Source organism: Nothobranchius furzeri, chromosome 10, assembly GCF_043380555.1.
Source record: "Nothobranchius furzeri strain GRZ-AD chromosome 10, NfurGRZ-RIMD1, whole genome shotgun sequence".
NCBI lineage: Eukaryota > Metazoa > Chordata > Actinopteri > Cyprinodontiformes > Nothobranchiidae > Nothobranchius > Nothobranchius furzeri.
In genome coordinates this window covers 39658788-39686523 of record NC_091750.1, presented here as the reverse complement: position 1 = coordinate 39686523, position 27736 = coordinate 39658788, and the positions used below count along the sequence as shown (strand labels likewise).

The window sequence follows — 27736 nt, the reverse complement described above, 5'->3', positions numbered from 1 at the left end:
TGCCGCATTTGGCTGCTTTTGATGATTTTTAAGTGTTTAAGTAACCAAAAGCATCATTCTGACAGGGGGGATGGTGTGATTGTTTGGGTTTACTCACAGTTTGTCTTTAGGTCAGACTTATTCTGGTTAAATGAAGGATTTAATAATCACTGATCTCTTGTCCGTATTTATGTAACACAATCAGGATCTATAGACACCAGCAGCGTATATGTATGCAGGTCTCTGACACGATTTACATAAAAAGAATTATGCTTTTAATCACCAGGTGTCTTTAGTAGGTGGTTTTCCCAGAAGGTGTGACCAACCTGGCAGCTTAGCTATTTGGCCCCGCCCACCACGGTCCGATGGTTTTAGGAGGAGGGACTGTTGGGCTTTGGGCTCGTTTCCTGATCTTGATCCAGCTTGCATCTGATAAAAAGGCAAAAACAAAATCAAATGTCTGAACAGAAGAACCCGATCATAAACGTGATTCCAGTCATGAGTATGGGAAGGAAGTCAAACATGAACCGCTCACAGAAACAGTGGTCTGACGTCTCTGGAGGAGGCCGACAGAAACCAAACCCAAACTTTATGTGGCAGTTTGTGGTCAAACCCATTGTTATGGTGAGCTGATAAACTAGAAGGACAAATTAGCCCCAAGTCTGAATCTGAATGTGTGTGTCTGCACTGAAGCTGATTACCCCGCCTGGAAGACGATCATTAGCGAGTCAAATACCAGCACAAATGGCCACCCGAGATAATGGCTGACATTCATCTATGTCTGAGTTCAGTCAAGCTCTCTGCTAAACACCCAAACCAGGGAGCTGAAGTCTGACTAGTCAAATGTCCTCTCTTCATGGGGACGAAGCGAAGCTGCAGCTGCGGTATAAGTGGACTTGGGAAGTCTTGCACGATTCCAGGCAGATAATGCTAAAAGATCCCGAAATTAGATCCAAACCAAATGATGGAGCACAAAGAAGCAGTGAGAAGGAAGCAAACGGTGAAAGCTTGTTGCGTAACATTTTAACACTCACCCACTTCAGTGTGATCAATCAAGTGCGTGCATGTCCAACCCTCTGCCCCCACATCTGTTCTTACAAGTGCTGTCCATATAACAGGCGCCTGTCATTTTCGCCTGATTTTATCGACTCATCCTCCGAGCCACTGTAGGGGTTTAGATCACAATTATCATTTTTTATGAATACATTTTCATGAATATATTAGCTTGTCCTCCCCACTGCCGCCACCCACCACACACAGACACATTTGGTGTAGTGTTGTTTTCTCACAGTTAATCAGTGGCCAGATAAATCAGAGGCCATATTTGCAGTCCATCTGCTGGGAAGGTGCAGTCGGATCCAGGCGCCATTCAGACATGCTGGACAATAACAGGAAGTGAAGAGACAGCTCGCAGACGTTGCAGGCATCACACTTCACAGCTCACCATGTTCTGTCAATACAGATGTCTAGCCAAGAGGGTTCCTCTTGTATTCCTGGATCGAGGCAAACCACAACTTTCAGCCGTAGTTCTCAGACTCGGGCATTACACGGACCAAATCTCAGGCCGGATGATCTGACCAGCTGACTGGCTGCGGTTTCTGAACTCGCACGCTAAATGGAAAACAACCTGGAGAAGTTCTCAGCACGGCTTGGTGACACTGACCCAGATTCGGCTGTTTGGAGTTGTGCTTGGGACCACTGAGAGAACTTAAGGTTGGAGCAACAAGCCATCCTGCAGTAAAACAATTGTTGTTACGGTAATCTGGCTTCCCATGCTGGCCTTGGAAGGCTGAATAATCTCAAACTCCCTCTGGATGTTTACGCAGATAGATGCTCTGCCCCACCCTCCCCCAGCCTCATGTGGGTCCGGGAGGTCGTTGGTTAAACGGACTCACTCACTCACTCACTCACTCACTCAACAAGCCCCCTTTCTCCCTCATGCCTTCAAACATTGTAAAACGTAGGGTTAGTATTGCCACACTGATATTACTTTATTTGTATTTCTGGTGTGATACTGTTACTGTCATCTCCTGCCTCGATTACTGCAATGCCCTTCTAACTGGTCTTCCAGGCTGGACTGTGAGACCTCTTCAAATGGTCCAGAACGCAGCGGCGCGTCTGGTCTTCAATCAGCCAAAAAGAGCAAACGTCACTCCTCTGTTCATTGAGCTCCACTGGCTACCGCTAGCTGCACACATCAAATTCAAATTGCCAACACTAGCATACAAAGTCTGAGATGGTACGGCTCCCATCTACCTGAATCCTCTTGCAAAGGCTTACGTCTCGGCCCGGCCGCTCCGGTCATCACAGGATCGTCGGCTAGCACCACGCTCAGGACAATCCAGACTCTTCTCATGCATCGTTTCACAAATGTGGAATGACCTACCAAGCACTACCAGAACTGCGGCTTCCTTTTCGACTTTCAAGAAACTCCTGAAGACCCTGCTCTTCAGAGAGCATCTTCTAAACTAGCACCCTCCCTGCACCCGTCCCCCTCTCTACTGTCCAGCCCTTGTTCTCTCCTCTCCATGATTCATCATGCTGCCTCACTGCCACCTACGACTGACTGGAAATAGTTTGTTGTTGTTGTTAATGTTGTTGTTAGCCTCAAGGGCAACATGCCCATTATAACTTGTAAGTCGCTTTGGACAAAAGCGTCTGCTAAATACATAAACATTAATATAAAACATTACAGTCACAAGCTTTCTACTCTGCCGTTCGGGGTTTAACGGTTTGTGACAAAATGCATTATGGGAATCTGTGCTGTCCCAAGTCTGCGGAAGGATGCATCCTTCATGGAGTAAGAACACATCTGGGAACTTTGAGCACACTTGTCATGATACGTACCTAGGATTGGAACAGTCCTTGGGCCATCGTTGGTGACGCTTTGGAAGGGTGTGAGTACACAAGTTCAGACGGGAACGCATACAGAGAAACGGCCCATGTGAACTTTACTTCCAACAAATCTGCCTTCAAAAATTTTAATGAATGGAATAAGAATGAATAAAAAGAGAAAATCCTAAAACTACAGAAACTCCACCAGTAGCCCTCTGGAACGTTGGACTAAAGCCCCAAGCCCGTGACAGTGCTTTGTTATTCCAGATGGCTTTATGGGTCATGAAAGAGTGATTCACGTGTCACACTAAAAGTGCTCGTGGCAGGCCTGCCGTCTACGTGCTCCTCTCCTTAAAAACCAGGAAGCACCCCATCAATTATTTGCTAAGCAGCCATACTGAAGATCTCACTCTGAACAGTGTGTGGGGATGGCAGCGCTGTCAGCGTGATGATAGATGCACTGGAGGCTCACGCTGTCCCCAGCACGCCTCTCCGAGGGTCGACAGCTGTACAAAGCCGAGCTGTTGGCGTGTGTGTCTGTGTGTGAGACTGTTGGCGTGTGTGTCTGTGTGTGAGACAGACAGAGACACGTGCACCAGCGCTGTTGCACGTACAGGGAACATAAAACACACTAGGGCCGTCAGGGAAGTGAAGTAAAGCAAGAGAAAAGTATGGTTTTAATCATCGTCTCTGATCAAATAAGCAAAAACAACACAGCTGCAGATCAGGGGTGTTTAAACACACGTGTGAGGGAAAGTCAAAGCTTTAGAGCAAAAATGTTATCAAAAACGGAAGAGCTAAAGTATCAGCAGCTCATAAATCGTAAAAATTAAAATGGGAGGAAATCATAAAAGTAATGTAATAAAGTAATCAGTGGTAATCAACATAATGCAAATTTGTTTATATATGAATGTATCTTTAAAGGAATAAGATAGAAAAGAAGTTAGTAATCAAACCGATATGTGAATGCACCACAGAAGGAATTAGAGATTAGTATCATAAAATTTAAGTATAAAATGAACCGAAATCAGTCATAAAATGTGTAAAAATTCTAAAATCTCTAGGAATAAAAAAAAAGAAAACAGAATTTGAATTCACGTAACAGTTAGAGGATTTACTCACTTTTAACTGTTTTGAACTCAGTCATAAATCTATAGAAGCCCACAGCATGACCACAACAGTCATTCAAGTCTGTACGTTATGTTTAGACATGAATTACACACACACACACACACACACACACACACACACACACACACACACACACACACACACACTCAACAGGACTTGTGTGACTTGAAACAGAGAACCGAGGGAGAGCGGACGGAAAGGTTTCCACCTTTGGAATATTGCTAAGATTAGATGCATCCTTTCCAGGAGTGATGCTGAAAAACTAGTTCATGCATTTATTACATCAAGACTGGATTACTGTAATTCATTACTCTCAGGAAGTCCACAGAATGTAGTTAAGTCTTCAGCTTGTCCAAAGTGCTGCAGCTAGAGTTCTGATGAGAATTAAAAAGAGAGATCATATCTCTCCTGCCTTAGCTTCCCTACTACATTGGCTACCTGTTAAATTCAGAATAGATTTTAAGATCCTTCTTCTCACATATGAAGCTCTTAATAATCAAGCTCCATCATACATCAGTGATTTGATTGTTCCATACGTTCCTAACCAGGCACTTCGCTCTCAGACTGCAGGTCTACTGGCGGTTCCCAGAATATCTAAAATTAGGGTGGGAGGCAGATCTTTTAGTTATCAGGCTCCTCTCCTGTGGAACCAGCTCCCAGCCTTAGTCCGTGAGGCAGACACTTTGTCTACTTTTAAGAATAGGCTTAAAACATTTTTATTTGATAGGGCCTATGGTTAAACTCTGATGTTAGCCTAAATCTGGACAAGTGGGGGAGTAGAGGGAGGTGGAGTGTACAGTCGGTAAAGACGGCTCTCCCTTGCCCTGCCTCCAACATGCCTCCATCTAAATAGGATAGATTATCCTGAGTTATCTCTGTAGTTATGCTGCTATAGGCTTAGACTGCTGGAGGATAACTGACCACTTTTCACACTCTACTACTTTCTTCTACAATCTGCTCTTTAACTGTATTATTTTCTGCAATTTCAGCTGTTAACTATTTTCTCTCCAAGTGCTTTTCTCCCCAGAAGAAGCTACAACGATGTTCTGCCGAGCTGTGGTGGCCTCATGGAGAGGGCCATCGTCTAGCACACTGATGCTAACCACTAAAACTTTCTCCCTCTCCTGATAATAACACTTTACTTTCCTTGACGTTGGATGTGCTACTACTAGTTTATCAGTTTAATTATAGATTCACTAGGATAAATACAATAAAGTTTATCTCTCACCAAATAGAGTATTTACTAAGACATCACAATATAACTATAGACACATTACTTTGTCTGTGTGTGTGTGTGTGTGTGTGTGTGTGTGTGCGTGTGCGCGTGTGTGCCTGCGTGCCAGCTCTGTCTTCTCCATCCCCAGTGAGTCGTGGAGGATGGCTGCTTATACTGAGCCAGGATTCTCTGGAGGTTTCTTCCTGTTAAAAGGGAGTTTTCCTCTCCACTGTCGCTTTATGCTTGCTTAGTATGAGGATTGCTGTAAAGTCACTGACACTAGTCAGTGACTTGATGCAATGTGCTGGGTTCCTTATATAGGAAACATTATTTCTGATTGGCTTATGAACTGACCTGAATTGGAATGTTTATTATGTGAAGTGCCTTGAGACGACTTGTCGTGATTTGGTGCTATATAAATAAACTTAAATTGAATTGAATTGGGTATCAAATTTACACATCAGTTTTTGGAAAGCATCGAGAAGGACTGTGTTAGTAACTTCCTTCTGCGTCTGCGACTGGTTGCCCTTCATTTTCTTTGGATTTGGGCTTTTCACAGGTGTGTGATGGCAGTCAGCTTGTGACTTATCTGTCTGTATGTCGAGCTGTTGCTCCATCAATTCAATATCTTCGTCCTAGCATGCCTGCTGAAGAGCCACTAGGTGGTAGCCGTAGTCTTTGCTAATGTTAGCCATGATGCTGTTAGGCGAAATAGCGGTTAAAAAAAGCGTCAAAAAGAAGCTCTGAAGGAGAGGACCTTAAAGTGTAGCGATAGAATATAACTCGGTAGCTTGTAGTTCCGTTTATCCTGACTGATATCTAGTCATAAGAAGGTTAATTTCAAAAAAAGCGTCAGAGCCCACTAAAGTTAAACCGATCACTCCGCCATCTTCCCGGAATCCCGGAATGAAGAGAGATGCCTCACTCGGTCAGAAAAAACACGTCTGGCGACAACGCCAACAATGAAATTCATTGTCAACTATTTCCATTGTCGATATTTGTCGACAGTGTCGACGAGTCATTGCAGCCATAACTTACAGGTTAAGTTTAAGTACCTTTAGTTGTCACACACTGTGTGGCATTTGTCCTCTGCATCTGATCCACCCCCTGGGAAGTGGGGAGCTGCTGCAGTGGCTGCCCTCAGGAAATATTTGGTGATTTAACCAACCAGTCCAACCCCTTCATGCCGAGTGTCAAGCAGGAAGGCCATGGGTCCCATTTAATCAATGTCTTTGGTACGACCCGGCTGGGATTTGAATCTCCCAATCTCAGGGCAGGGCTGGTGACATGAGACAATCTACGCCGGTTGTTAGCAGTGCCAAAACTTGAAGGAAAACGTTCCAGTCGTATTCAAGACTCCTGTGTTTGCAACGCGACATGAGTGACACATATTTATATTTATCTATTTAATTAGGTAAAATGTTTGAGAACAACTTTTCATTTACAAACACACGGGGCCAAAAGCGAGAGAGTACCCGAGGGTCTTAGAGGATGACGCTAGCTAAAACCACACACAGAGAGAGGATGACTGTTAACGCCACATTACAGCAGTCTAGTTTCCCAACAACCAACCCACACATATCTGGTTTTCACAATAAAAGCACTGTACACCACATCCTGCCTGACTGTATTAATCAAAAACGAAGGTCAAGGTAGGGCTGTTCGATTCTGGCTAAAATGATAACCACAATTATTTTGACTGAAATTGGGATCTTGATTATTTAAGACGATTTTTAATGTTGATTAATGATTTTTTTTACTCTGTTATAAAACTGCACAGGGCAAAATCAGGACAAAAATAAATAAGAAAAAGAAAGAAACAAGATAATCACATAAACAACTCCTGAGTCCTAGTATTCTGGTGGTTCCCCGGTCGAAATATTGATCGAGGGGTTATAGTGCATTTTCTGTTTTGGCTCCAACTCTGTGGAATGAATTGCCATTGAGCATTAGGCAGGCACCGTCCCTTCCAGTCTTTAAGTCTCGTCTAAAGACTCATTTCTATTTGATTGCTTTTCAGCGCTAGGGTTCTTTGAATTGCCCTGACATTATGGTTTTAATTCTTCTTCTTTTTGACCAGGATGCTTGATCTTATTTTGTCCACCATTTGTTTTTAATTGATTAGTCTTATTCCGTTATCTCTCTGTATTTGTAATATTGTTTGCTTGTTATTTTATGATTTTATGTTTTTATCTTGCTTTTATGCCCAGGTACTGGGAATGTTTTTATGATGATGCTGTTCAGCACCTTGGGCTTCTGATAACGTTGTGGAAGGTGCTCTACAAATAAAATTGATTGATTGATTGATTGATTGATTGATTGATTGATTGATAAAAACACCACATACACTAGGTTTATGACCCACAGGGTTCAGGCTGAGGTTTAACTCATTTAAGGGTTCTCAATATGACCCAAATCACCAAACAACATACTGACAGCAAGAGTTAAGCACGGACCTTTATAATATTAAAGTTAAAGTCTCATTAGTCATCACACACTGGTGACATGACATCTCTGCATTGGCCCATCCCCGTGGTGATGGTTTCACCCCCCACACAGTTGGCGTTGGGTCCCACTGTTAGCTCAACTGAGCTACAGATGATTTACCTTTCTCTGATAGGAGGACTAACCATGTTAGTCATGGAAGTCTGCAGCCTTGTGCAGGGACATCATCAGCCTAGAGACGATTAATCCTTTAAGCCTGACACGTGAACTAATGATCAGAAAACTGTTCTTTTTCATTTTTAAACATTTTTGACTAATATCAATAAGACTATAATTTACGTTTACAACAGTAAACTAAATCCAACTTTAGCTTTCACCAGAGGGCACAAAACATGTTTATGATGAATGAAGCGGGAAAAAAACTAATTTTATTAAAATAAAGAAAGCCCTTGTAAACGTGGAGATGTGTATCGATATGAAACAATTGTTGTTACAGGGGTTAATTGACATGTCTGCTCTGCTCAACACCGCTGCAGGAATACGGCAAGCCACTGTACATGTAATTCACAAACACATCTATCTGTGAATATAATTTAATCTAGATTATTCTTAATCCATAAATAATGGACATGCCGCCATTACATTTTACATCTCAACTACTTGTGCCCTTTAGCCACTAGATCTGCTAGATCCTCTCAGTCGCACCCTTGGTTAAATGATACCCTCTGGTCTCTACGCACCAATCTTAGAGCTGCAGAACGGAAATGGCGCAAAACAAAAGATCCCGGTGATCAACTGAAATTTCATGAATTACTGTCCTCATTCTCTGCCAGCATCACTGATGCAAAGAAAGCTTTCTACACTGACAAAATTCTCAGCTCCACTGACTCTCAGAAACTAATTTTAACATTCAAAACTCTGCTCAACCCTCCATCTCCACCTCCTCCCAACAGTCTATCAGCTGACACCTTTGCCTCATTCTTCACTGACAAAGTGGCGGCTATAAGCAAACAGTTAACTCAACTGGCCACGCCTGAACATTCGCTACCACAAACACCTTCTAGCCCAACCATCTCAGGCCCTACTGCTTCATTTTCCTCTTTTTCCCCTCTCTCTGAGAACTGTGTGTCCAAGCTTCTCATGTGCAGCCGCCCTACTACATGCACACTGGACCCCATTCCGACTAAGCTGCTCCAAGCTGTTGCTCCTACAGTAGCCGCAGCAGTCACACATGTGATCAACGCTTCACTGACATCCGGTACATTTCCCACCTCTCTCAGGAATGCTCAGGTTAAACCGCTGCTAAAAAAAACCCCATCTCTTCCTCCAAATCATGTGGAGAACCACCGACCTATCTCTCTCGTCCCTTTTCTGTCCAAAATCATTGGAACGGTGGCTTTCAAGCAGATCACAGAATACCTCTCACAAAACCGTCTGCTTGACCCTTACCAATCTGGGTTCAAAAAGCGCCACTTTACTGAAAGTGCTCTGTTAGCAGTGACGGAATCCTTAAAAGAAGCTAGAGCGACTGCCAAATCCTCAGTGCATATCCTGCTCGACTTATCGGCTGCATTTGACACTGTCAACCATGGCTTCCTTTTGTCCGCACTCTCTAGCATGGGCATCACAGAGAAAGCACCCGCCTGGTTTGAATCGTACCTCACAGGACACTCATTCAGTGTATCTTGGCTTGGACAATCCTCTATCGTGCACCATCTTGCCACAGGAGTCCCCCAGGGCTCTGTACTAGGACCTCTTCTCTTTGCCATATACGCCACCTCACTGGGTGAGATCATTCGATCACATTGCTTCTCCTACCACTGCTATGCAGACGACACCCAGCTCTATCTGTCATTTCCACCGGATGACCACACTGTCTCTGCACGAATTTCAAACTGTCTCTCTGACATATCAAAATGGATGAAATCCCACCATCTCCAACTCAACCTCTCTAAAACTGAACTACTTGTCATCCCAGCAAACCCATCCATACAGCACAATATCTCAATCCAAAATGACTTCCTATCTCTGGCTCCTTCAAAGGCAGTTTGAAATCTGGGTGTTGTGATTGATGAACACCTGACCTTTAAAGATCATGTTGCCTCTGTTGCTCGTTCATGCTGCTTTGCGCTGTATAACATACGAAAGATCAGACCATACCTAACACAACATGCCACCCAGCTCCTGGTGCAATCTACTGTCATCTCCTGCCTTGATTAATGCAATGCCCTTCTAACTGGTCTTCCAGCCTGGACTGTGAGACCTCTTCAAATGGTCCAGAACGCAGCGGCGCGTCTGGTCTTCAATCAGCCAAAAAGAGCACACGTCACCCCTCTGTTCATTGAGCTCCACTGGCTACCGTTAGCAGCACGCACCAAATTCAAATTGCTAACACTAGCATTCAAAGTCCGAGATGGTACGGCTCCCATCTACCTGAATCCTCTTGCAAAGGCTTACGTCTCGGCCCGGCCGTTCCGGTCATCACAGGATCATTGGCTAGCAGTGCCTACACCACGCTCAGGACAATCCAGACTCTTCTCATGCATCGTTCTCCAAATGTGGAATGACCTTCCAAGCACTACCAGAACAGGGGCTTCCTTTTTGACTTTCAAGAAACTCCTGAAGACCCTGCTCTTCAGAGAGCATCTTCTTAACTAGCACCCTCCCTGCACCCGTACCCCCTCTCTACTGTCCACTCCTTGTTCTCTCCTCTCCATGATTGATGTCAAGTTGTTGTTGTTATTGTTATTGTTAGCCTCAAGGGCAATATGCCGATTATCACTTGTAAGTCGCTTTGGACAAAAGCGTCTGCTAAATACATAAACATAAACATTTTAAACAGTAGAAGTTAAAGGTTATTAGCATTTCAATTAGCTATTACTGAACATGTTAATGAAATACATTACATTTTACTGATCATAGTTTAATTATGGAAATATTTAGATGATAGATGCTGTTTTGAACGCTATTGAATTGTTTTATAATCATGTTTTGTTGTTAAAGGAAGGAGAGAAAAATGTTTCCCCAGCAGTTTTTACATTTTCTCCTTTAATCCAATTAATCAAGTTGAGACCCCATCCAATTCATCGATGATCCAAACAACCGTTTGTTGCGAACCTGGACCCGTAACCGTTTTACACCAATGCTGGAGACATTTGGAAACCTTCTGGGAGCTCCTTTGAGAATGCCGCCAACAAGTGGTTCTGTCCCAGCACCGCTGTGACCATCCATGTTCCTGCTGTTGCAGGACAGCTCAGTGCAAACAGTTCATATGATTGCTGCTGCGGTGCTCATGGAGAGTGGAGACCTGAGATAATCTTATACTGTCTTAATTATTGAATGTTACTGTAGAAAAACTGCTTCTAATTCTTTAGGCTTTTATGTTTTGGAACTGTTAACACAGCCCAGATTCAGCGTGAGATCCACAGGCGGAGTTGTGCTGCGTCTGCAGTGATGCGGACGTTGTACCAGTCTGTTGTGGTGAAGAGAGAGCTGGGCCAGAAGGTAAAGTTCTCGATTTACTGGTGGATCTACGTTCCTACCCTCACCTATGGTCACAAGGTTTGGGTAGTGACCGAAAGAACGAGATCACGGATACAAGCGGCTGAAATGAGTTTTCTCCAGCTGGGCTCTCCCTTGAGATAGGGAGAGAAGCTTGGTCATCTGGGAGGGGCTCGGAGTAGATCTGCTGCTCCTACACATCAAGGCTCAGGCTCAGGTCTGCTAAAGATGTTCACACTGGAGAGATTTCATCTGCAAGCTGGGGACACCCCGGGATCCTCCAGCAGGAGCTGGTAGAGAGGACAGTCTTGGTTCCTAATGGCTGCTGTTATTTAGACCCGGACCCGGACCCAAACCCGTGAACGAGGATGAAACGAGAGCCTGAGCAAATACAACTCACTGGAGTCTGGGCTGCTAATTACACCATTTACAACTTTAACATCCAGTGTAGCCATTAACAGTTCAAGTATGTCTGAAAAGAATTAATAAAGCATTACTCAACACACACTAACTAACTAATATACTGTTAATTAAATCAGGTGTTTTAAGTCCTACGAGGTGCTAATTCCAGCGTACACGTGTAAATTACCCTAGCACGAGTCAGACAAATGTCACGCTGTTGTATTAAACCCCGCTCCCAACAGGGATTTCCCTCTTCACGGCATTGTTATCCCCCTCTGTGACCCCTGACCCCACCCGCACGACCCATAACAAGTCTCATTTCCTCTCCCCTGAGATTGGCGGAGACAAATCGAGCTCTCAGCTGATGTTTTTAGATCTGCTGAACAGGATCAGAAATGGCAGGAAGCCAAATGCTGAGCTCCTCGTCGAGGTTCAGAAAACTAAATAATTCTGGTCTCAGTTACGGAGACAGGAAATCAATGAAAGCCGTTTCTCTGTCCACTTGACCTAAGGCGTGATGTTTCATTCTTCCTCTATTTGTCTAATGAGGGCCGACTCCTCAGACTATCTGAATCCAGGTGCCTTTGCTCTCCAGCCAGGTAAGTAACAGCTCAAAGGTGAAACCAGCTCTGGTATTGGGTGGGCCACCTCATCGTCAACATGGAGAAGGCCCCAAAAACTGATAACGGTGACTCGTAACATCTGGTCCAGGTACTGATCAACCTTAAAGGAGGAGGCCACAGATCAATACGTTTGATGGGGAGGCAATAAGCAGCCCTATTAAGTGACAAAGGTTTACTCTGTAACAGCTGGTCTGGCGCAGGAGCCGAGCTTGTCTGACTAATGAATCGTGAAACAATCAGGCAGTAGCCATTTGTGTTTAGATCTGTAAATATGGTGCGGTACAAGTGCCAGACCATCGCTGGCACTCCAGCTGGGGCCACAGATGGTCTGGATTGGAGGCGAGGCGAGGCGAGGCTCCTCCGGCCCACACTGCACCTCTTCTGTCTGAGTGACAACTTCACTTTGCTGCTAACTTACCCGCATGCCCCACATCGGGAGCCAGGATTAGGAGCGGGGGGCTGACAGCTCCTGAATGGAAGCCCAGACAAAGAGCAGAGGGAACGAGGGGAGACGGGAGTGGTGATGATCCTGCTACTTAAAGACACAATCGACCTAATTAACCTTGAGACGCTGAAGACGGTCCGACCACTGAAAGACGAGCGAGGTGGGAACCTCGTAAACCTCACAAATAAGACGCTCTCGCAAATAGCAGGAACACAAGCTGGTCATTACTGGGAGGAGGACTGAAAATACTGTACTTATCAGGGGAGCCGTGTGTGTGTGTGGGGGGGGGGGGGGGGTTAAATTATCCTGAAACAGCTGAGTAAACACAGAAACATTCAAATTGACAAATAAGGAGACATTTCAAAGAGCTTTTGTCATTTGCCAACTTAGATGATTGAAACAGAGGTGTGTGTGGGGGGGAGGGGGGGGGGTGTCCTTGAAGACGGAGCTATCACACATGAAAGGTTTATTTAATCTATTTCCAGGGTAAAACGATCTTCTGGTGCCTGGCTCCACGTGTTGGTCCGGTGAGCGAGGATGCAGAACAAAGACATTAGGATGCCCCGAGTCTATTAAACTGCTGACAGACGTTGTTTACAACCCAACTGCTTCTGCTGCAGCACCATTATCGCTGCATACTGATCAGCAGCAGGACTGGCTGTCTCTGCAGCGCACAGCAGAGAACGTTTATCAGACTCTACAACCTGCGAATCACCGGGCCAAAGGCTTCCTTTCATTACGTTCACCAGAATTCTCATTAAACAGTCAACATGTGAGCTCTAGGAGTCCTAGCTCCCTCATCTAAGCAGGAAAACTCGTTTCTATGGAAACCAAAAGGTGCTTCACAAAAGGCAGAAGGACAGAAGTGGTCCAAATTGAGGAACAGCAGCAGCAGTAGAAATAAAACTCATTCACATCAAACCACAGGAAGGCTGAAGCTAAACCCAATAAAGGAACCAGGATGAAGGCATTAATCTGATGTTCGAGACACACATGATCAGGATTATTTACCCAAAAACACTTCCTATCCCATTGTCTAGAGACGGGTCTGCAACCTGTAGTTCTGGGACCCCTTACAGCTCTTTGTAGCATCGACCAAAAACACCATACACCAGATTCATCCATCTTCAGAGCCACGACATACAGGTTGGTGTTTTATGTCCAGATTTATGCTAAATCAACAGTTCAAGTCAGTTTCACTAAGCAACTATTTAATTCATCCCAGTCCTAATAGTATTACTATTCAGGTACCAACAGGCATTTTGTTAGGAGTACAAATTTTATGCAAGGATATCCAACAACAGCACTTATCTGAGACAAACCCAAATCCGTAAAAACAACCTGAACAACATTTATTAAGGCAGACGTTGAAGATATCCGTGAGTCTGTTGTTCCAAGTTCATTTTTATATTCCAGATATCCACAATAACATTCTTACTATCCATAATGAACACTTGAGATTTCTTAAAGGCAATAGGGAGCCTAAAGGTTGGTTTATGCTTGACGCGTCCGCGTGTCCGCACGGCTCCGCGCGCAAACGTTGCGTCATTTTAACAACCACGCCCCTCCATCGCGCCTCCGTATGGCCCAAAATTTCTGCAACGCGCACCTAGGAAATTTTCTAACCACGCGGACGGTCGGACGCGGAAAAGCATGGCGGACCGGCAAGAACTAGTATGGCAGAGGTTCGTAAATACAGGCATTTGTATGATTCAGCTCTCAAAGATCATCGTGATCAACATGTTGTTAATAATTCTTGGAGAGAAATAGCTCGCACTGTCGGAAAAGAGTAGGACTCTGTTAAAAACTGCTGGAATGCCATGTTGCCATGTTGTACAACAGTAATTTCTACTTCTACTATGGTGTAGTGTTGGATGCATGCCGTAGAGCTCCATGCTGCCCCCTACAGTTTGGGAGAATATTGGCTCACCGCAGAGACAAGCCGCATGAACCATAAACGCTGCGAGTTGTGAAGCGCGTTCCATCCGCGAGCCGCATCACCAAGCGGAAAGTGAATGCGTCAAGCATAAACCAAGCTTAAGTCCCGCCCATCTTCATCCAGACCACGGGCCCCCGGAATAACGAACAAATGAACGCAAGTCAACGGGGCTAAAAACGCTATTTTCTAACTCCGCTTGTTTTGTAACATGGATTTCACACATGATGTCCGTGACATTTAAAGACACATTTTGATACCAAGAACGCGCTTATTTTCAAACAGGGGGAAACGTTATTTTAGGTTTTGTGTGGAAATAAGTCCAGGACTACAAATGCTTCACGAAAGTGACGTCATCGAACCAGACACGGAGAAAATTGAGGGAAAAGGCTGTAAGTTCAGTAAACTTCCCACAGGAGTAAAAAACCACCATAAATCTGGTCATGTGGTACGCTAGGGGGAGGAGCTTATGTGGTGATGTCACATATGCGACGTGCCGATTTCTGGTGTGTAGTCATGCTAATTCCAAACTTTTACAAGCTGATAAATCTAAAAGTACGTGACTGGCGTGGTCGAAACACCATCATTAGATTTCATTTAAACTGCAGTAGAACATGTGTGTGATCCCGGGCGTGAGGCAGCGCGGGTTAGAAAATAGCTTTTAGCCTCATTGACTTGCGTTCTTTTTTTCGCTCTTCCAGACCCGTGAGCCGACCAGAAATGGAGGAGACTTAGGCTCACTGTTATTCTTAGGACAAATGATGTCACACTTCCCTTTCATGTGTGTTGGGTTTGCAGCACAAGGCTGAAGTTCTGCCTGTCTGAAATTAAAATAGTTTAAATGTAAGTTCAGAGATTAAAATAAAATTACTGGACGTTTTTTCATTGTATCTATTTAAAATAAGACATTTTAGTAGTAGAGTAGAATTATAGGTGTTTGAAGTGAGTTTCTCCTAGTCAGGACTCATTAGCTGTTGTGTTTATCTGGAACATCACTAAGAACAACAGATTGGATCAGAACCACAGAACCAGTCTGCCTGTCTAACCTACTTTATGGGCTAACTAAATGAGGGGGGGGGGGGGGACCAAATGCGTCATTTTAAAAAGTGGGGGGGACATGGGACTCCAGACGAAGAACTGAAGATAAAATAAAACAATCAGACAAACCAGCACGGACTCCCAAACAGAATCTGTTTATTGGTTTCTGGGTCGGCGCTGGTTCGGTACGTTTATTTATGTTCTGGACCACAGGTGAAATGACATGATGCGGCTGATGCTTTACTTTGTTCACCTAGCACTTCAGTAGGACCTCCTAACATGGTGAGTAGTTTAAACAAAATTACATGATTTTTATGAAATGGACCATTTGGAATAAGTATTTAGAGCCTTTAAGATGAAAAGCATACCTGTGTGACTGATAACGGGCACAAGAACCACAGGAACAGATCTGCTGCCCTTCAGGATGCTGAATCACACGAGCATCCCTCCGCAGCTGCTTCACCTTAAACACAACACCCAGACTGCAGCGGCGTCTGCTGTGTGTTGAGGGGATATTTATGGGTGTCTAAATGTGGACTAGCGTCCATCTGCAGAGCCCAGACCTACTGTCCTTGTTCCCCCAGCCCACCGAACACAAACCTCAGCGGTGCAACGATAACTGTCACGACCTGCGGCGGCGGATGGAAACGGCTTAACTAAACTGTCAGATCTAATAAAGCCAATAAAGGGATCAGATAAATGTTTATTACAGAGAGGGAAAGGATCATTTCTGGACAGAAATTGAGGATGACCTTTGTGGATAATTCCTTGCTGGGTACATCACTAGGTCCTTTTTGTTTCACGGCTGATGGAGCCTTGCTGACGTGGGATTGTTAAAGCTCTCCTTTGTCTGTCTCTCCAATTATGGTGGCCTGAGCGTCTAAAGGCCATGGGAGCTCAGCACACCGTCAGAGGCACGGCATTAAGCGCCGTCTGGAAACATCAGTAAGGACGTTCTGAAGATGCCAGAATGAACACTCTCATTATTTACTCCTGTTGGAATGTTATTTACTGATTAAAATGCTTTTAAATGGAATCAAAACAAGCTAAACAGCGACATCATTACTCACACCTCCTAGACGTTTCTCTAATGAATATTCTTGTTTTCACACGGTCTTCCTTCCAGCACTTCCTACAAAGGGACATTTGGCCTTTTAGCGACGGTTTCTGCAGCAGCTCGCTGCCAACATTGTTCTGTTTGGTGGTGAGGTGGCGGCGATGGAGCCGCCACAGCGAACCAGAGTCCGTCAAGAGCTTGTGAGCAAAAACACCCAAGCACCCGATAAATGAGGCTAAGTGTCCCAGCTTTTCCCACAGATTTATCTGTGATTAGTGTTTGTTTTCCAAGTTCACAGCCTTTAAGATTTCTCCCTGCTCGCCTCCTCCAAAGATCCCTCATCAGCTAAATAAAACACATAAGTACATAAATACTTTTTAAAAGTAAAACTGTGACCTAGAGCCTTCGACAGAAATCAAGACCTAAGCTCTGTGGGGTTGATGTGCCCCTTAGTGGAAGTTATCATCATTACCTCACGCATTTTAGATATCTAACTGAGCAGCCTCTGTTAGGAGAAATAAAGCTTCCATCCTACATGATTGATGTGCTAATGGCTAGTTGGAGCACAGATCTAATCTCTGGCCTTATGTAACATTTAGAAACTTTTACTTCAGCAGTTCGACTTTACAACATAATTTCTGTGGTTATTTACATAAACAATTACCACCAGCAGCTAGAAGTAACTCCTCTGGTGCATTAAGGGCTCGACTCCCGAGGAAGTTTCCTAAATTATCTGTAAAAATAAAAGGCTTTAAATTCATGTTGGCTAACCCATCATGTCCAAGGCATTTTTAAATGTGCTAAGTTGTAATCAAACAGGCATTAAGAGGTTAAGACACAGAATAAAATCTCTAAAATTATGCTTCGAATCAGGACTTAAGTGGATTCAAACCATAAAAGAAGAAAGTTTTGTGTGTTTTTAAAACATTTTTGATGTTGGTAAATAAAACTCTGATGCAGGAAAGTAAAATTTCATACACAACATAACTTCACCTTGATGCTTCAGGGGTGAACCCCCCCCCCCCCCCCCCCGCCACCAAGCATCTCTGCCGAGTTTTAAATGTTCATAACAGCAGCATCATGTGATCAATCATTTAAAATGACATTTGGTGTTTTGAACACAGTAATGTTTAGGATATTTATGCAGAAAAAGCTGAATCATGATTGTAATGTTTTTATAGGAAGAGGATCTTTTATCCTTCAGGACTTGAGAGGATTTGAGGTAAAACCAAGGCCAGCAGGGGCCAGAGCTTCCAAAACAACCCCGGTAACCAGCTTTCCTTCTGTCCAACTCTTGCTAGAAGTTCGTGCAAACCTGAGGCTCAACTTTTCAAAGTCAAAAGGTGTGAAGATGAGTTCATTATTAATGCAGAAGAATGTTTAATCAAAACAACATTTAATTCAAGGCCAACACAAAAAGAGCTCCTGAGCCTCATCAGACATGGACGCCGAGCCGTGAGCTTCTGCACCTTCACTGCTGAGCAGATGTGGCATGATGGGATCAGGTTAGGAGGTGTGTGAGGAGCCCCCCCCCCCCATCCCTCCTTGGCGTGTCCTCTGAGCTACATGAGGCTCGGCTGCATCCTGCTTCCTGTGACAAGCCAAGCTGTCCACTGACCGCTTCATTTTTGATCCTGGCAGGCGAAACTCAGGGTGTCGTGGCCAATTCGTGTGTGTGTGTAATCTTGGTTTAGACACACACACACACACACACACACACACACACACGCACGCACACACACACACACACACTGTTCAAGCGAACATCATCCAATAAGACGCTGCGCTCCAGAAGACCAAACACAGGCTGTCTGACGGGTGTTTGCTTCTCCTCGTCTTCGTTTCCTCTCCATCCTTTCATCTGTTCATCTTTCATTTCCACTTCTCCTTCATGTTGATGTTTCTGTCTTTCTTGGCTGTAATTCTTTCCTTTCTTATAAAAGCACTCCTGTGCCGTGTTCTCGTGCTACGTTGCTGATGCCGTGTTTAACTTTCTGTTTGAAGAGGGGTTTCTTTCTCTTTACCGTGTCTGTCTTCTTGTTACTTCGGGATATCTGTTCCTACGCGGCGCCTCTTCTCTTCGGTCTTTCTTTACTTCTCACTCTTCATCTTTGCTCCTTGACTGGACCTTGGTGGTAAAGAACTTTCCAGACGTTTGGGACGGATTCAGACATCCAATCTACGTTAAAACATTTACTTTTCTCTGTTTCTTTCATGTAAAAATACTAGAATCTGCCTCAGAATATTTCATTGATGCATTCTCTCATTTTCATTGACATGTTTTACAAAAATGTTATTTTAAACACGTTTCCCTTTTTTCTGGTCAGACGTTTAAATCTTTGTTTTGTGGGGAAAATAATCTTTGCTTCATCTCTTATTTTCTATTTAAAATTAAAATCATGGTTTAACAGCTACTTTAATGCTGGGGTCACCATCATGCATGTTTTGGATGTTTCCGGCTCTTTCTGCTTATTCCACCTTTCCCGAGATCCACTGATTTCCCTCTTTCCTATTCATTTTCTCTCTCCCTTTCCTTACGTTTTCATTTTTTTCATCACAATTTCTACTTGTCTCATTGTAGACATATTTTTAAAAATTTTTGGAAATCTTTTTATACTTAATTTTTTTTGTGAAGCACCTCGTGATTTTTATCTTGAGAGGCGCCATACAAAAGATCGCTTTCTTTCATTCAAAATGACAAAGTGCCAGACTTGAGCCCCAAACCCCGCTCAGACGCAGAGCTCTCCAGCCTCACGCAACAAGCGAGACACATGTTCACTTACTTCAGTTGTTAGCTGAAAACTAGTAAAATAATTACAAACGTTTAAGTGCACTAGAATGCTGCAAATCCAAAGTGCACCACCCTCACCCTTTCTGTGTCTGACTGCCATGAACTTAAGTTTCTTTTATGAAAAATCCACACAGAGAATATCCCAATTTTAATAAATGTGAAAAATGTCATAATTAGCGCCGCTCCATCTCTGCAGCGTGTGACTAATGGGCCAATGACAAGACGTGACAGACCCGCTAGAAAAAATATAGTTTGTGAACAAGAGTTGGCTCCCCTCCTTTCTCTGACTGATTCTCATAAAGAGTGACTGAAACCCGACAGGAGACCCCCATCCCCTCAAAACAAAACGTCTTCGGATCTATGCGGTTCACAGGAACGCCATATTTAGCTTCAAATACAAGTTTGCAGGTATGGTTTGTTCAATAAAGTTTTGGGGGGCGTAACTTGAAAAGACGTGCTCTCTCTAAAAATAGTTTATTGAGTTGTCTGTGAAGGTTCTCAGTCATCCAGGTCATTGTAGTCTAATGAGCTTTGAAAGAAAAGCGTCTGGACTTCTTTGAGTTGCTTGAAGACGTTTCACCTCTCATCCGAGAGGCTTCTTCAGTTCTAGGGTCAAATGGTGGAGAGTCCCAGATTTAAACCCAGTGGGAGTTTCCCCCCGAAGAGTGAACAAAAGACCCCCTGATGATCTTCTACATAAACACATTGAGGGTGGGTGTGGGTCCTATTCAGCCAGAGTTTCGGGTGAGCTCATTGTGAAACCTGGCCCCACCCTATCATGTGAATTCCTGAGCTCAGATGGCCCAGGATATGCTTGGGCGTTGAGGCATCTGGGAAGGGATCTCAAAACTGGATTATAGATGTTTGTGTTGTTTTCATCGCACGTGCGACACATATGTCACACTGAACAGCCCTGTAGTACCTATTAGATTATGATTAACGCTTTAAGTTTTGGGGTGTTTTTTGTTATGGGCCACCTTTCTTCAAATTTGTGCCCCTGCTGTGCCACCCCAAGAAAATTTTCTAGACACACCCCTGCCACAGGGAGCCGCCACAGCTGCTACTTGTGCTTCCGCACGACTAAAACCCATTTCAGCGGTGTAAGGTGAAGCTGACTGTGATGTAAAGGCTTATAAATAAAGCACTTTGTGGGACTGGAGCTGTTACACGAGGAGAAAAAAAACACTATTATCCATTTTTACGGCCAGAGACGTCCTAATTTACGGCCGAATTGTTCCTCACGTTTTAGACTTTGTGGGAAATGTTTAAACTCCAGAAGACGGAAGCTAAGCACTAAAACACGACTTTCACCAGCAGCTAGATTGGTGAAAATAAGCAGACAATTGCGTCCTAATGGGCAGTACGACTCTCTCTGTTAGCTCCGGGCTGTTGTTGGTGTGGGATTAAATGGAAAGTGGATGATGGATGATCGGCGGCTGGAGGTTCCTGGTCGGAGGTACGACTGCTTTTTATTGCTACCATAAAAGTTTACATTGCCACCATCTCTTCCAATTCCTTTTGACAGGTTTTCAGGAAAAAGGCTTTCAGGAAAGAGGACAGAAGAAGGAAAGGATGAAAAGAAAGATGGGAGTGATCTAATTTTGCAGCCTTAGGTGCAACATGCCCTTGTAATAGGACCAAGAAAAATATAGACTTATGGAAAATGAAATGAGACACGAATGACCATAAGCGTGAAGACAATTACACCCCTCGGAAATCATATATTTTGTAAAGATAATTTCTGGAGGAGTCAGCGAGCTCGGACCTGCTCAGGTTACAGAACCTTCTCGAAGCTTGAACTCTCCTTGAACTTGGGACGAGCGTTGCTGGAGTGGGACGTGGCTATCTGCCCTGCATCTGGTTATTTTAGCTCCAATTTGCTGCCTAATGCCACAATTACCCTGATCTATGGCTCTGGTCGCGCCCCTCCAAGGGCTCAGACTCAAAACGGGGGACATTTACAGAAGCCTGGGAGTCAGCTCTGACTTTGTGCCACTGACGGTTTGATTGATCTGAGGAACACTTTCAGGCTCCAAATGGAAATAATCGTCCTCGTCTGAAAAAGATCTTTGGGAAAATGACAGCGAGGGAAGAAACGGCCAACATGTTAACTCTGGAAATCAGAAACAACTCAACTGTGAAACGTTGGTTCATTCAAGAAAGGGGAGAGTTACTCCTAACCTTCTGAATGGAGGCATCTTAGTTGCTCAGAGAGGTTCGTGCTCACAGAGGGACTTTATAACCGGAGCTGCAGGCCTGCTTTATGATTTCCAGGGGAAATAACTGCAGCGAGAACAGAAAGACACCACTTTGGCTTTCTTTAGTGATAAAAAGCAGCTCCCCGATGCCCACTCCATCCCGACATGGCTCCCTGCCCTCACTGTAGCGTGACTGGGACAAGCATGAGTGGCAGTAAAGGACAAACTCATGGACACCAGTTGGGCTCCCAGAACCAGCACACATTATTACCCCCAACAGAAGCCGAGCGAAGGCGGGAGCCAGGAGTCCGTCTCCGGCACGGCTTCACTGGGAGTTAGAGAAGCAGATGGCCACCCCCAGCAAGACATTAGTAGCAGAGATTTGAAAACATCTTGAGCTGCTGTCGCCACACAGAGAAGGTGGTCGGGAGGCTAATGTGAAAACAGTGCAACGCGGCAATAAATGCTAAACGAGCATGTAGAAGAACAGAGATTCAGTGTGTTACAACGCTAAAGATTGCGTTGACCAACGTTCCCAAAATGTTGTTTTTCTGGAACATCTTTTACCGTTTAGCTTAAAATGCCCTTCACAAGCTGATGCAACCAATAAACAACAACTGGAAATCTCTCATCCAATTGTGAACGTCCCGTCCCTGATCCATCCATCAAGCCGGCTGTGTGACAGCATTCATCCTCCTGTATGTTGGAGGCGTGGCTTAGGGGCGGAGCCTGAAGACAGACAGTTGCTGGACTTTGCTGAAGGTAGCATCCTCCAACAGCTTTTGCCAGGAACAGAAAAGGTTCTGAGTTTTACCAGAAGAGGGAGGAAACCAGAACCAAGGTGACACGCATCACTGTCCACAGCCCGATGGTGAGCCAGTGGGGGGGGTTGGTATTTGTGGCTGTGGCGTCAACAGACTTGTGAACAGAGGGTTAGGATACTCCTGGACATATTCTCCACACCTGCGCCCGGAGAGCACCAGGTTGGCATTTCAAACTTTATCACCTGTCACACCAGAGACGGCGGCTGCTGTGGAGACCACTGCCACCTCCACCCCCCTCCACCTCTCAAGAGGACAGAGCTGTCCTTGGAGGTTGTGCTTAGAGGGAGAAGACGGAGACGTCCCCAGCAGGTGGGCTGCAGCTGCTGGCCACACCGCTGCGTTGCTGCTAGCTGACTAGAGGCCGGTGACATCACTGAGACAACGTAACAACAGAAGCTTCACTTCTATTTACTACAGTCATCCCTATTCTTAGAAGTATGTTGTTATTGGATAGAAATCAGCTGAATAGATGAATTGTGCATTACCATTATCAGCTGGTTAATGATGGTTAGGGGGTGGGTGTCTCTGAGGGACACACAGATCAAGGTGGCACGACTCAGAGGTCTCTATTCAGTACAGGCCAAAGGTGTGGACACACCTTCTCATTCAGTGTGTTTTATCTTCATGACCAGGAACATGGGGAGATTCTCACTGAAGGCATCAAAACTATGAATGAACACATGAGGAGTCATGTACTCAACCAAAGATGGTGAAATAACTGAAAACATGTTTTATTTTATGTTTTATTCAGAATAGCCACGGGAATCTTCTATCAAGAAGTGACAGAGATCACCGGTCTAAGTAACCTGCCAGCTGTAAAGATACGACCCTCACAAGCGGTTTAGATGAGTATGGAATATGAGAGGTAGGCCTCTAGTTAGCTAGTACCGAGGCATCCAAGCTACTGTTCTTCAGTACTGGACTTATGAAATCCTCTCAACACACAGACACACACCTCCCAAACCAAACTGTTTGAGCCACTTGCCTGCCAGGGAGACAAGATGGCCCTCCAGCCCTCCAGCCAATCAGACAGCTTGGCTCACGAGGGAGATCACAGGCCAGCTGATCCAGCCTCCTGACTTCTTTCTTCGCCTGTTCTTCTGGAAACTTTTGGATGTGAAGACGCCGTCTGAGCTTGGTGGGTCTGCTGGACGGCGAAGGTGGAGGTGTTCGGATGCTTGGTGTGCAGGTGGAGAGCGTGATCACGCACCGCTGCTACAGACGTGATTTAGCTCGTCCTCTAAGAAATATTTTGGGGTAATTGTTATCGTCTTTGCTACAACAACTTCCTTGCCGTCTTCCCAGTGTTTGGAGTTTATTAGATTTAAAAAATTCAACAAAAAAGGCAGAGAAAGAAAAACTTTTTCGGCTGAATAAAACAGGAATTCTCAGCTGCTTTACGTGTCGATCTTAAATGTCATAATCAATGTTTAAACCTTTACCGCCTGAAGTCTGAAACTAATCCTCATCACGATCTATTTCACATCTGTTATATCTAGAACTATTATTGTGTAATATTAATGCAGCATTCATATAATACAGTTTCATTTCTGCTCTTAACAGCAACAGTTTGACCGTATTTTATAGTACACTTTTGTTTTATGATGCAATTGCATAGCAACGTGAAAGTAATTAAGAAATAAAATTGACCCTCTCCCCGTAGATCCTCCACCAGGGGGCAGCAGACATGTAGAGGACTACGGCAGGTCTGTGATGAAGAACGGCAAAGCTCCTCACTTTCTCTCTGAGGCTAGGCCCCCCACCCTACAGGGCGCTGATTCATTCATTCATTCATTCATTCATTCATTCATTTATAAACTTATGTTTTAGGAGGATGAGCCGTGTCATTTTTGAACATTACAGACAGCAGAAAAAACTCTAAAATAAATTTGAAAATTTGAAAAAATGTCATTCACAAATTAAAAGCAACAAACAAACATTTTTATGGCGTGTAGAAAATATATCTCACCAAATATATTCACAAACACACACGCGCAAATGCATAAAGACAAACATTCGTGTGTCTTCATGTTTATCAGGCAGTAGAGGCAAAGTCTGCATAACATAACCAGAACCAGAATGACTAAATAAGCTAACAGAGGAAACTGACCTTCTGCGGGTAGCTCACTCCCGTCCAGAGGAGCTTTAACACAAAAGCACGTGTCCCTGTTTCTTTTTTAAACTGGGGAATCACAAAGAAAGCTGGTCAGGGTCAGGATTCGCCAGTGAGAGTCAGTGGGTGGTAACAGTGTTTTCACATAAGATGGAAAATCAAAATAAATGCTTTTGAAAATAAATAACCAATTAAATTGATGCCCAACTTTTAAGGAGAGCCAAGAAAGGCATTAATTCATTTGGCAGTGGTGAGTCTTAAAGGACAAGGCAGAAGTAAGCTACATAAGCTGGTATAAATAATATGCTTTCCTACACTAAAGTTAAAGCCTCCACAGTTGATTTTGTTTACCACAGCTTGCAACTCCGGGTCGGGAATGAGGTCCTGCCCCAAGTGGAGGAGTTCAAGTATCTCAGGGTTTTGTTCACGAGTGGGGGAAAGCTGGAGAGACAGAGACGGTCGTTCTGAGACACGAGACTATGTTTTGGGTGAACATTCCTGCAGGAGTGTGTAAAACAGCTTATTGTTAAATTAAAATTAAATTAAGAATAAAAACACACCAGCGAGCGATGGGAGGAGCTCCGGCGGCTGGGTCGTGCTGCAGCTGCGGCCTGTTTAATGCTGTAATTGATGGACTCTGCCAGTCACTGGTGGGTTCAGAATTAAAACTAAAATGATCATTATTAGATCCCGCTGTAATTGCTACATCAAACGCATATCAGCGCGTTGTTTTCCGTTCTAAAATTACACTTGCATTATCTAATGGCATCAGCTGTTTTAATGCCATGCTCCACGTCTGATTGGAGAACGCTATTGACTCATCTTCACTCTGTCTGTCTGGAGGACCTGAGGCCCAGCTCTGACTTGATGAAACCATCGATGCAGCTAACTCGAACCACCACCACTGGGAAACGTTCCCGTTCCAGCGACTTATGAACCAGTCGGAATGGCAGCCATTTCTGTTTAATGACTGATAAAATCCAGCCAGTGCTCAGAATTCATTCAGGTGATGTGACTCAACCTTAAACATTAAAGAGTGGTTCCATCTGCATGCAGACGATGGTTTCGTCCCTAACCCAACCCACGTCCTAGACATGGGAGCTCGTACTGTCAAGAGCAAACGAGATGATGCTAAACACTAGTCGCCGTACGAGTGGAGACCCTCTCACACCAAATACATGAGTGTGTGATGAGTGGAGGACCCAGGGAAGTGCAGCGGTTCGGTGAGACCGACAATCGGACAGTCCGATGGTTGCATTCAGTCCAAAGCGAGTTATTGGTGGAGGTTTTTAGACAAATGCCACAAAACCACTTTATTTTTATTCTCCACATGATATTTATAGCTATACTATGATAGAACGTTGTTGAGAAGCATGAAAAAATGTTTTAAGCTCATTTGTTTTCCAAATTTGCCATCTGAACCCTTGGTTCTCCAGACAGTAACAAGTTCACACAACAATAACTAGTGGTGACGGCCTGCTCCATCCCACAGTTTAGTCTCCTTGCCCCCAGCTCAGTGCATGTCTTTGTGGTGTGTGTGTGTGTGTATGTGTTTGCATGCACTTCATGTCAGCAGCACCCACACAGAACATACGTGATGCAGAAATCTGCTGAGCCTGCTTAACCGCCCTCGGTCAGCATGTGTGATTTCTGTGGGTGTGTTTGCATCTGTGCCCTTGACATCAGTCCTGATGCGTCGTTGTCCAGCTGTAATGCGGTCAAACGGTGAACAATCAGCCTCCGCAGCACTGCCAAGCCGTTAGCAAGATGTTATCTGCCCTGCAGTTTTTCTCCCAGCAGCCCAATCAGCTGAACGTAGCAAATGTGGACTAAAAACAGCTAGATCTGAACAAAGGAAGCACTCATTGTTGTGTGTGAGTACAAGTAAAGTACCTCGATACTTGTAGGTTTTGAAAGTATGACAGAAAAACATCTAATCATTTTTGGGAAAATGAGGATTTGAAAGTGTGCAGCCTAACGCAGAATGACTTTGTTGTTCTGGTTCTTCATCAGGAAGCGTTTCCTGAGTAGAAACTGGCCCAATTAGAGAGTATTAATGATTGTTAAATGCACATATGCTGTAGCTGGAAAATGGGAAGGTTAATAGACAGGCAGCAACACGCGATCGCATTTATCAGCTCCTATTTATCTCTCCTTGGGAGGTGGCAGGTTTACAGTAAATACCTTCTGTCCTCCTAATTTCCTAATGATGATGATAATGATGGAGAATGGTGCAGTCATTAGCTAGGACAGGCTCTGTGCATCACTCTGTCAGCTACGTCTCTCCCAGGCCCACGATGAAAAGTGATGGGGCCCAGCTGTTCCCCACATCCTCTCCCCAAGCCGAACCTCTCCAAGAGACCCAAAGACAAGGAGGAGAAGAGGGAGGGCCGCAGAAACAAGAAGGGGAGGCATTCACGGACAACATCATCAAAAGGGAGGACACACAATGTCACCTAAGTATCTATAAACAAACTTAAGTCAGCATAGCTCCAACAAAACCAGCTACGGCCCGCAGAAAACCCACATCCTTGCTCAGCCTTAAACTTTGGAAGCAACAGTTCACCATCTATAGTTGTAAAAGCCTCATTTCCAACGTTTACATGGTGGCTGATGGGTTGCTTGAGCATCCTATAGCTGCAAAGGTCCGTGATGTCAGCTGCTCACGTTGGCAGAGGTCCATGCAGGCATCTGTAGCGTCAACCACATGGAAAAGGACCAACAATTTCCAAGCAGGGGTGGCAGGAGCCAAATGTTTTCTGTCGTTTTCTATCTTTGATGGTTAAATGAAGACAAATGAGCTTTAAACATTCTTTATGAGTCTTAACAACGTCCTAACATAGTATAGCTATAAACCTTAGGGCTGGGGTTTAGCAATTATTTTTAAAACGATTATTTGGGAAACTATTTTATCAAATAGTCAAATATTCTAATAACTAATTTGACAATCTAATGATAATTTTTCTGTTGCACAATTAATAAAAACCATAACATCTCAAATAAGTACCTTAAAAAGTGTTAATGAACCGATACTGTATAAGAGTACACACTTCCAGTTTGTAAAACACAGTTTTTATTGTGTTCTGTGTTAAGTAGAGCTTGAGAGACGAGTGTTGTTCTCCATGCTGCTTTGTGTTGGTCACTCTCCTTGTGCGGCGAATGGTGTTACAAGTAGGGCTGGGACTTGATTAAAAATTTTAAT

General features: G+C 44.3%; 1 protein-coding gene across 4 annotated transcripts in view; it reads right to left on the bottom strand.

The window, feature by feature from the left end:
- paqr3a (progestin and adipoQ receptor family member IIIa) overlaps positions 1-27736 on the bottom strand; it is a 235765-nt gene that overhangs the window by 41437 nt on the left and 166592 nt on the right. For 3 of the 4 annotated variants that reach the window (XM_015960224.3, XM_015960223.3, XM_015960225.3), the window contains exon 3: positions 306-408. The exons of the other annotated variant lie outside the window; for it this stretch is intronic. In XM_015960224.3, coding sequence (XP_015815710.1) covers positions 306-408 — 103 coding nt within the window. The remainder of the gene's footprint in view (positions 1-305; positions 409-27736) is intronic. 4 annotated transcript variants of the gene reach the window in all.